General features: G+C 36.1%; 2 protein-coding genes across 2 annotated transcripts in view; both read left to right on the top strand.

Moving 5' to 3' along the window:
- The window catches only part of LOC103893550 (bile acid receptor-like), a 6,470-nt gene extending 6,210 nt beyond the window's left edge, over window positions 1–260 (top strand). The window contains exon 10 of the mRNA XM_009272705.1: window positions 22–260. Within this exon, the coding sequence (XP_009270980.1) occupies window positions 22–260 (239 nt within the window). The remainder of the gene's footprint in view (window positions 1–21) is intronic.
- A 223-nt stretch (window positions 261–483) lies between these two features.
- The window catches only part of SYCP1 (synaptonemal complex protein 1), a 26,926-nt gene continuing 16,218 nt past the window's right edge, over window positions 484–11,191 (top strand). The window contains exons 1-12 of the mRNA XM_019470313.1: window positions 484–591; window positions 1,638–1,719; window positions 1,885–1,931; window positions 3,355–3,519; window positions 4,355–4,422; window positions 4,612–4,685; window positions 5,996–6,054; window positions 7,198–7,267; window positions 7,901–7,974; window positions 8,956–9,064; window positions 10,277–10,371; window positions 10,508–10,692. Of these exons, the coding sequence (XP_019325858.1) occupies window positions 484–591; window positions 1,638–1,719; window positions 1,885–1,931; window positions 3,355–3,519; window positions 4,355–4,422; window positions 4,612–4,685; window positions 5,996–6,054; window positions 7,198–7,267; window positions 7,901–7,974; window positions 8,956–9,064; window positions 10,277–10,371; window positions 10,508–10,692 (1,136 nt within the window). The remainder of the gene's footprint in view (window positions 592–1,637; window positions 1,720–1,884; window positions 1,932–3,354; window positions 3,520–4,354; window positions 4,423–4,611; window positions 4,686–5,995; window positions 6,055–7,197; window positions 7,268–7,900; window positions 7,975–8,955; window positions 9,065–10,276; window positions 10,372–10,507; window positions 10,693–11,191) is intronic.

Raw genomic sequence — 11,191 nt, 5'->3', positions numbered from 1 at the left:
TCTCCCGCCGCGCTCCCCCAGACCGCCCGCTCCTGAGGAACAAGCGGCACGTGGAAGTGCTGCAGGAGCCGCTCCTAGGCATCCTCTACAAGTACTCGAAGATCCATCACCCCGAGGACCCCCAGCATTTCGCCCGCCTTATCGGGCGCCTCACGGAACTGCGCACGCTCCACCACACCCATGCGGAGGTGCTGGTGACATGGAGAACAAAGGACCCCAGGCTGACCTCCCTGCTCTGCGAGATCTGGGATCTGCACTAGGCGACGCCGACCCCTGCGGCGATGCGGCGCTGTAACAGAACTGCGCTCTCCTGAGTATCGTACTCCGCCCCGGCGCGCGCCGCGCCCGCCGCCTCCCCTCCCGCCTGGATCGCGCGCTTTCGCTTCCCGCTTTTTTGTCCTCCCTCAGCAGCCGGCGAGTTCGGGGCGTTAGTGTGCCCGTCGTGAGGTGTTGGCTGTGAAACACGCCTTTTTCTCCGAGGCCATGGAAAAAGAAAAACCGTTTAAATTGTTTGTGCCACCGCGCCTGAGCGGTGGTCAGGTGTCTGCAGTCAAACCCCAGACGAGCGCTCGGGCAACGGGGCTGTGTCAGGTAAACGGTGCTGCCGCCTGCCTTGCCTTGTGTTGCTCTGGAGGCGACGGCTGACGAGCGGGCGGCGGGGCGAGAGCGGTGGAAGGGCGCAGGGGCCCTTCCACGGGGACAGAGGGGGGAGCGGTCCTCCCGGGTAGTCCCCAAGCAAAATCCTGAACCTCCGTCCTGGAAAGCATATGCATACGTATGCATGAAAGCGGGTGCGCTGAACTCATTTTTCTGCAAACTGTTAAGACTGGTGCTGGGGGGTAACATCTTAAGTTTTAATTTCAAAGACTTTTACTTTTTTCTATCAAAACCAAATAGAATAATCTTCTCGAGCATCTGCTATGTATTTTAACTGTACACCACCGATGATAAATACATGTTTGATGTGCGTAATTCACAATAGTAAGTGGGAAGTACACCGTTTGGCTACCCTTACTGGCTTTGATTTATTGGTCCCACCAGATCAAGTGTGCAGTGAAAATGTTCCGTCGCTACACTCCGAGTTACGTGAATTCGACAAAATATTTTTTCATGTTGAGGCTCCTTATGAAATATGTTTAGATTCAAATGTGATATCCCGACGGGAGACGAGTTACACTTTTTACAAGACAAATTTCTGTGACTTTTAAAACACCTTGTAAAATGAAATTTTCATGCTAAAACATAATAAGATATGTTTTAGCAGTACTCTTGGGATTAAAGCAAAAAATAAGTATCAAATACTGGACTTGAAAAAAATCGTTTTGGTTAATGAGTCCTTTACCATGCAGCTGTGTACAGGCATGCCATAGCTAATAAGTTCTTGTCAAAAGCTTCTGCTTTGGCCACAGTGTAGTCTATAAAGCAAACTACAAAAGACCAACGGTTTGAAAAGCCACTGGGACATAAGCCAGCAGGAGAGTTCCAAAGCCTTTACCAATATCTTGGGCTTTGAAAATTGTAGGTAGTTGATTTATTAACGGAAAACTCTATTTTCACATTAGCTGTACTTTTTTCTGGGTTTTATAATCCTTCTTTACAAATCTATCCATAAGAAAATAATTTTTAAATTTGTGCAGGGTTTTAATAAATGCCCAGATGATGATTTTAATTTGCCATTTGTAACGAGTACACCGAACCGTGGTGAAATCACTGATTCAGGTAAGACTAAAATAAGCATTTACCTTGCACATTCTTTTAAAATCATTTAATATTGTTGACATTTTTCATGAGTAGTTTAACAATTTCATAGCTGTAACACTGTTAAATACAATTCCATCGTTATTTTTTTAGTAATACATTGATCAAAATCTCTTCATATTTCAGATGCAATTTCACAGCAAGTAAAACTTTGCTCTGAGGTAGATGAAGAGGTCAGCTAAGTATAAACTCTGCATATCTCATTTCTTAGGGCCTCTTAATTTGTTCCCCAGACAGCGCCTAAAGCACTATTCAGGGCTAAAGGAAGTAGTCAAAAGGGAATAAGAGTTTTCTGTTTCCTGTTTAAAGCTGAATCACTTAGAGGGGGTATTTGTGATTCAGTGAACATGCCTGGAGATAAACCTTTCAATATTAAGGTGATTTCCAAGTTTGTTTTTTTGGTTTTTTGTTTTGAATCACTTAGAGGGGGTATTTGTGATTCAGTGAACATGCCTGGAGATAAACCTTTCAATATTAAGGTGATTTCCAAGTTTGTTTTTTTGGTGTTTTTTGTTTTTTTTTTTTTTAAAGTGCCTGGGAAGCCTGGGAGTTTTAATCAGAATAAGATTTAGGCACTTAAATATCTTTCTAGAACTGGTTCTGAATAGTCTGTTGAAAGGCAGGATTGAAGTCAGAGTATTCTTTGGAAAATCGAAGCAGATTATCCCAATTGCCTTGTCTGGCTTTATTTTATCTGTAAAACAATGCATTTAGTGGAGTGGTTTCCTCAAGCATTTGATTCTTCTCATAGCATCTTTACCAACGTTTTTCTGCTTTAGTATAGCTCAGTAAAGCTAATTTTTTTTTGCGGTAGCTTCCTTTGCTTCCCAGATATGAAATGCTGTTTGCTGCAACAAAATGGAATGTATTTCTTGCAGTCCTCCTAATGATTTTCAAATTCCCGAGGACTAAACTTCTTTAGCCCTAGCAGCTATTAGAGTACAGACAGGACTGTAATGGTATCATGATGCAGCCAAAACAAGGATAGCGTTAGGTGACATCATACCTAAAACAAACTGCAGAACTGCCCTGTGGCCTACTGTACTACTCTTACCTGCCTAAACCATTGATCAAGTGCTGATTGTACAGCACTTTAAAGATGTTCTAAGAGCACAAGATTGGTTGGGTTTTCTTCCTGCTTTGTGTATGAGTTAACTGTAAAAACATATCGCGGGTAGTCTTGGACAAAATCTCTGAAGCTGCTTTTACTTAACGCAGCAGTATCTGTCAGAATAAGAGGAGGGAAATGGTGTGAAGAACCTAACAGAAGGAATCTTGGCTCTACTGATAACTCTAGCAAAACTTTTATTGACTTTTGGTGGAGTGCAGTTATCCATATCTTTAAGGCTATCTATTTAGTGATGTCACTATATCTGAAGGCAGTGGGGTATTTTTCACTTGCGTTTGTGTCTCATACTTATTCTGTAATGTCTGTTGATACATACACAGTGGATGCACAAAGATTTAAACTTTGGTTCCTGATCGTATATAAGCTTGTGTCACCATCTGTGGAAAAAAATTTACTCTTGTGGTATTTCTAAGAGATAAATATGTGTCTAAAATGTTATTAATTAATTGTGGAACCTATTTTAATAGAATATAGAAACAATGAATGAATTGTATTCAAAACTCTACAAAGAGGCTGAGAAGATCAAGCAGTGGAAACTAACTGTAGAATCAGAACTAAAGCAGAAAGAAAAAAAACTGCAAGAAAATAGAAAGATTATTGAAGCACAGCGTAAAGCCATTCAAGAATTGCAGGCCAGTATTGTACAATATACATTGAATATGTAAAGTAAAGAGAAAGTTCTTCCTGATTTAGTATGAAAATATTACTCATACAATTAAAGAATGTTGCAGAGGTTGAAGAAATTTTGAACTGTTAACGTGATGACTTCAAAGAAGCCATTTGGCTAGATACCAATGACCTAGGGCTTTACTGTTATTAAAGGAAAAAGTAACATTTGTTTTTTAAAAATGGTTTTCCTCTTTTTAACAATGTGCATTCCATCTTTGTAATATTTACATGCACATCATACTGTGGGTATGCAGAAACCTGTTAAAGACTGAATAAGCTTTCATCATCCTGGTATGTGTAAAGTATGCTCATGCATATTTCTGTATTCAGCACATACAGGAAGTAGTGTGCTCTGCTTTATCCCAGTTTCTTACCTCGCTGGTAGTGATGGACAGCTTTGTGACTGAAATACATGTTTTAAACAATTTATTGGTCCTTCCTTTTTGTTGTTGTTTGTTTGTTTGCATTGGCTTTAGTAACCTGAATCATCTTTCATTGTTTGACTTTTGCCTTGAGAAAATGGTTATTCTGAGAAGGGGTGCGCACATGTAGTGTGCGAATGTATGTATGAATAACATACCTGTAAGTGTTTCAGTTGCTGGTAAATTATTGTTTATTGTTATGTCTTTCATGCAAACTGTAACAAAAGATGTCTCAGCATGTAATATCAGATAAAACAGATTTCTGTCTTCTGATACAAAAAACTACTTTTTCATGTGAGATTTGAGAAGTGAAAGTATATTTCTAACCTATCTTTCAATAACAATGTGTTTTTGTATTTGTTCCCTATGAAATTAGTTTGAAAATGAAAAACTAAGTTTAAAACTGGAAGATGAGATATGTGAAAATAAAGATCTCTTGAAAGAGTAAGTAATACAGTCAAGTATGTTTTTGTGAAAATAGTTTTTTTGCTGAGAACTGTATTAGTATGGGAAGTTACATATAGCTGTTAAACTGTAAAGGTCATCAGGGCATTTACATTGTTACTACTTAGGTATGCAAAGTACCATGCATTCCTGTGACAACATGTTACGGTATTTTTTTCCCTCTTTTAGAAGCAGCGCTTCAAGGCATCTGTGTAATCTGCTCAAGGAAACCTGTACTCACTTTACAGAGAAGTCCACCAAATGTAAATGCTATTTAAATTTTGATTTATGAAAGTAAATGTACTTCTAGCTTTCTCTAAATTCACGAAAGAAAAAAGCTATCATTCTGTTCCAAGTACGTTCTCCAGTTGAGATAAACTGTATGTGGCTCTGCATCAGAGTGAAATTAGAAGTGAAGCCATAGGTCTAATACACATATGTTTTGTAATTCTAAATCCAGAGGTTTTCTGAAGTCAGTATGATTGTTTGCTAAAAGGTTACATGCCTGGGAGCTATTTATGTGTCTTAAAACACTGATACAGGTTTAAGGTAGTGTAAGCAGCCCTGATTAGCCACTAGCAGCCACTCCAGAGGAGTGCAGGCCTCCTTAAGTCTTGTCAGTCCATTGACGTTTTTCAGTCCCATCCAGATACCTTGAATATATTAAGACTTATGAGGTGGCACTTCATGCCTGTGTTTAGGCAGTAGAATCTACTCTAGTTACCTTTCCCATCTCTCTCTAACAAATTTCCAGGGTTGGTGTTATCCTGTTTGGAGCAGTTACAGATTTGTGGGGAAAAAAGGTCTAAACCCCGAGACACTATGAGTAACTAGCATTCTTCTCACTAAATTGACCAAGCCAAGACAGCTTGGTAACTTAACAAAGTTTAAATTCTTGAGGTTTTAAAATACAATCTTGACTTGGGATTTTATTCTGTTGAAATTCAGAATTGTTATTATAATCTTTAAAATTTTACTAACTTGATCCCGGATACTTAAGAAGTGTCTGTTGCTTTTTAGCCTTGCTTCTACAAACACCTCTGTATAGATGTATTGTACTTCTTTGATAGCTGTGTTTCTTACTGTTCTCTTCTACAATTGTTTTCTTAAGGAAAAATAATAATCAATTACAAAAATGAAAAAACGAAAGAGATGGAGTATCGTTACAATTCTATAATGACTGTTCTGTGGTCATGGGTATCTCTGCTGATGGGAAGAAATTCAGTGCTAAATCTTATATTACAGTTTTTAAAACACTAACTTTTGATACATTAATATTCAACGAATTCAAAATTAATATAGTTATATAAATTGATCCAGAATTACACTATTCACGGAAAAAGTGAGATTGGGAAAGAAATTTGAAAAGCTGAGCTTGCTTGATGTTTCGATGGAATATACATTTCCTCCAGATGATATAACTTTTGGCACCCTGTTTCATAATGATTTTTTTAAATAAGAAAAGAGCCTATAGTTCCTTTTTTATTTCGTTATGCTGTTTAAGCATAATGGCTTTGACAGCTGGCATTCTTTTTCAAAAGGACAACTTTATGGTTCATTCTTACTTTGATAGATGAACATGAAAGAGAAGAAACAAGACAACTATACGTGGAACTTAATAACAACGTTGAAGTAAGTGACGTAGCTTGTTAAAAGGCTCAAATGTGATCCAAGTTATATGGATACGTTGAGATATCTGAGTTATGTGCATATGTTGAGATACTATTCATACAAAGAACGTTCTCTCATAAAGTGATTAGAACTGTCATGTGTGATGCAGGAAGTCAGGTTTTCAGTCCCTTTTCAGGAATTATTTTTGTATTGTATAGGGCACATTCATTGGATAAAACGCATCAGTTTGGGATGCAGATCCCTATGATCTGTGTGATATGTACGATCGGCTTAGTGTTAGGTGACTGCCATAACTTCCGTTGTCTTTTTGTACTCTGTTTCACCTATCTGGTGATTTCACAGAATGGCTGAGGTTGGAAGCATCCTCTGGAGAACTTCCCCTGCTAAAAGCAGAGTCAACTAGAGCAGGTTGCATAGGGGTCAGGTTTTGGGGTCAGGTATATTAAGGTTATTCTGTTAGATAATTTTATTTAATGTAAAGTGCAATATAAAATAAAGATGAACAAAGAAAGTTAATTTCAGTTTTGAGTGTGACACAGAACAACAAAATTTATTATGGAAACTGGTGATTTTGTGTGGAATAAGAAGTATAAGGTGTGAATATTCCTTGACTTAAAGAGAGTTTTTACCTTTTTAATTTGTAAAAGAAGTGCAGACTTGCCAAATAAATTAATCATATTTTTGTTATTAATTATTCCAGTGTGGAAGATAAGACCCTAGTATATTTATTATAGAGAAATGTGAGGCATCATTGTTTGGGAGTGATGAACTTGATATTAAGCAGAGTCAGAGAGTACCTGGTATAATGGGTAAATATTAATTATAGGTTGTTGTAGCAATTAAGAAAAGTACAACTCCTCCTCTGTTGTGTTAGGGATCTACAAACATGGACCGGTAAAAATACTTAATCCTTGAAATTGTTTAGATCTTGAGTATAGAAATTCTTAAACTTCCAACTTTGAATAATTATAACATTCTGTTAACTCAAAATATGTTTATGCTCTGAATTTTGTTTTTAACAAAATTTCTCCTACAAATATGAACGAGCTTGTAATACTGTTTGTTTACAAGCCATAAAGATAATTCTTCATTACTGAAAGTACTTAGTTTTGTACGAATGTATATATTGAATTTCATTTTTAGAGAACGATAATGGCATTTGAAGAGCTTCGTGTGCAAGCAGGGAACACCAGATTGGAAATGTGTTTCAAATGTGAGAATTCTGTTTATTTTGTTTATGCTGCAGGCTTAACAATGTTGTGCTTCATGGATTTTATTGCATGCAGTTTCAGGCCAGAAAGATACAAAGTGCTAGAATGGTGAACTGTTAATTCTGTGACAGTCTGGACCCTCTTTCATTCATGCTGCCTGCTATTAAATGCCTGGACCCTTTTATTGTTTTTCCAATGGGTCAGATTTAGAACTTTATTTTTCAAATAGTCACTCGAAGTCTAAGTTTTGTCTGTGAAGTACAGTCACTACTTATTTTATGTAGTTGGTTTATTTAAATGATAATGCACTAGTGTATAGCTACAGAAATTTTAGTTAAATATTTGCTTTATTTACACTACTGTGTGCCTGTTTCATTTTTACATGTGCATTTCTTAGTTTCTTATAATGAACTATTAAGTGATACATGGAATAATGGACTAATTCTGTGGAAAGCTGGCGCAAAAATTAATTTGTCTGATTAGAAAATAATTTCAAACATGAGCTCAACAATTACTCTTTAGGAAACAAATTGTACAGCTGTACAATTATAAGCAATCTTAAACTGGAAATTGTATTTAAAATAGAGTATATTTTAGCTAGTATATTAACTATGGTTATTACTATATCTCAAAAGTAAAAGAAGAAGCAGAAAAAGTGGACAAGTTTGAAAAAGAATGCAAACTGGAAGTCAGTATGAAGGAAAAGCAGGTTTGCTCAGTTTTACAATCTAATATGTACAGCTTTATTTTTGAAACAAATTTGCAGTTTCTTTAATATTTGAACACTGTTTTGCTTTTGTGACTTACTGATATATCAAATGAAAATAATTACTTTAAAAGTGCTTGGTTGTTTGTAAAATACATGTATTTTGGAAGGATGGAAATTAATATTGCAAATGACCTTTTGTGGTATGTTCCTTCTGTGTTATTTATTTGGAATAAAATATGAATTAGGCTGCTGTATCGTAACAAGGGACATCTTAGTGACAGGATTTAAAAGCACCATGTAAACACTGAATACTCTTTCTGTTCTCTGTACATATAGTTGCCTTTATAAAAGTGGCTTGTGCAGAAGCATAAAATTAGTAAAGCAGTCATCACTCCTCATAGTTAAGAAAGGTGTAGTTCATATCTAGTAAGAAGGAAGGTGGGAAGAAGGATTATAATGCGTATCAGACCCCAGGCTGGTAAGAGAGTTTAGGAATCTGAGATTAGAGTAGTTTTTTTTTTTTTTGTAGTGGTGATGAGGTAGCCATGGTGGAAGGCTGATTAAGTTGAAGAAATTAATTGTGATAAGAGTTTTTAGTTTGTAAGCAGGAGTCTGTATCTGGGAAGGTCAAGAGTTGTTGGTTTCTCTGAGAATGGATGTGACATTGCAAAGGGGCAAGGAGTGTTTCTGGGCATCAGTAAAAAGGACAAAAATAACAGCTGGAGCCTCATGTAAGTCAGATTCTGCTAACTTTAGTGATGTTCCACTATCTTTAGTCTGTTGGAATTCATGTATTGATTTTGAACTGAAGAGCTTTTTCACCCAGAGTAATATGACTTGATCAATATTTGGCTAAGACCGACCACCTTATTTAACTTGAATGACGGCACTATGTATGCTAATCATACATGGTGCACAAATGAAAATGAGAATCTGTCCTTTTTTCTAGACTTCATTATGATATTATGTTAATTTTGTTAGATTTCAGTTCTTACCATACAGAGTGATGAAAAAGATGATATCATAAGAGACATCAAGACTCAGTTGCAGGAATCGAAAAATAAGATTGCTGACTTAGTAGAAGCAAAAAGTAAGAGTTCTCTCTGCTATGTTAAAATGTAATTGGTTATAGAAGTATAGGAAACAGGATCATGATAATTTTACCCTGTTACTAGTCAGCAGCAGAATTTTGGGGCCTTGCAGGCCATATTTTCATTTGGAACAGAAGCTGCTGATGTGGGATCAGGACTGATAGTGTAATCTGTGTATGTATAAAATCTAGGCCCTTATTTCATAACAAAGATTTTCTCTTTAGGCTTAGGCTACACCCTGTTTTTGTATTGACATGACAGCTTCATTGCGAGGGATTTTTCTTTTACTCTTCAGTAAACTGTAGTGTGAACATGTTACACTACTGTAAAGGTGCCATATACCCTGTCATTCCTTTTCTGTAACAGAAGTAAGTTTTACCAGGACACTGTATAACCCTGCTCCTGTTCTGGAGATTTTTCCCATTTCAGTTGGGCTTGTAGAGTAAACATGGCACAATAATAGATAAAAGTGTTTTTCCTGGTTACTGGATTGATCTGTTTCAAATCAAGTTAGTGAAGGGTCTTCAAAGTATATTTATTCAGTAGTCCATAAATAGTAGCTTTGTTCTGTGTTCAACAAGACATGTTTTCACATCTTTGCCAAATAACCCCCCAAAATGTTACAGCTTTTAAATGGAATCTTATTTGCAAATAGGCAAAGGATTGGCTGGGATTGGAAGTATAACTATTTTTGAAGGGTTCTTTTTTAAGGGTGAGTCAAGCAGTGAGAGCTTTTGAAGATTGCAGTGGGAAAATACATTGCTTGAGTTTTGCAAACATACAATCAGATGCCACTGAGGAAACTCATTTTCAGAACTTGATTTTCAGTATTTTTAAGCCATTCATATTACAAAATATTTATAGTGTATGATGCAAGTACCTTTTGTTCTTTAGAACTGGGGCAATTTTCAGCCTCCCCTTCCCTGGGCAGTGGAGAGGAAGGTTTTAGTATCATTTTTATGCCAGATACATGTAAGCGGCTGCAGTTTGTTAAATTTTATAAGTATATGTAATTTTACATTTTGGTTACTGTTACTTAATAAGTTGAATAATTATCTTGGAGGCTTTTTCCTTAACAATGACATGAATACATTATGTAACTTGATTAAGTTGTAGGAATGTATTTATCTATAAATACAGAAAATAGATAGAAGCATTTTTTAGTAAATATCTTGTTTTTCTTAAATGTAAGCATGTATCTTTTTGCTTAGGACATGAAGGAGAAATGTTAAAGGAATCCCAAATCAAGCAAGAACATTTGAGGGCAGAACTGGAAGAGGCCAAAGTTTCATTGCAAAAAACAGAGGTACAGCTTGCTTATAATTTTCCAGTATAAATAGATTAGACAAGTAATTGCATAAATATTTACTGATACTTTAAATATGAAACAATTGTATCCATTTGTTGCAAAACATGTTTAGAAATTACATAACTTTTTGTAGGTTACTCAAAAGAGCTTAGAAACCGAATTGCAGACTGCAGTGAAAGCATTAATTCAGGTCACTGGAGAAAAAGAAGCACAAGTGGAAGACTGTAAAAAAACTAAGGCTTTGCATGCATCCCTGAGAGAGGAGTTTGAGACTTCTATTTCCAATTTGAAAAGCTTGCTGCAAAAAGAGCAAAATAGGTAAATTAAACAGTTTAAATTCAAAGAATGATCTTATAGGTAAAATACTAGATTACCAAGCTGCTGGGAATGAAACCTAAACTTCATATGTGATCTGGTGTAATTACATTTTTTTGTGATCACTAATAACTTTTTTTTTAAAAGTCCTTCACCTGTCTGGTTATTTGAATTATTAGCACTTGAAGACGGTTGTGCTGTTTGATTTTGTGTGGATGCAGCTCTTAACTAAGAGAGCAGTAATCTCATTTAGTATTTGACAGTTCTTTGTTAATGGAACATTTAGTGAGGAAGATATTCTTCTGTATGTGATAATAGTATTGTTTAATGCCGATGCCTATTATTAATGTATTTCAGGTTTTCTGTAGTTTTAAAAATTACATATTTGTCAAAGAACGTGATAGCAACTAAAATCAACCTTTCTAAAAATGAGAACAGAGCAATAAATATGTATTTTAATACATTATCACAGCTGAGATTTTAAAGAAACAGTGATTTTGGG

This window comes from Aptenodytes forsteri, unplaced genomic scaffold (genome assembly GCF_000699145.1).
Source record: "Aptenodytes forsteri isolate BGI_AS27 unplaced genomic scaffold, ASM69914v1 Scaffold142, whole genome shotgun sequence".
NCBI lineage: Eukaryota > Metazoa > Chordata > Aves > Sphenisciformes > Spheniscidae > Aptenodytes > Aptenodytes forsteri.
This window is presented reverse-complemented; position numbering and strand designations above follow the sequence as displayed.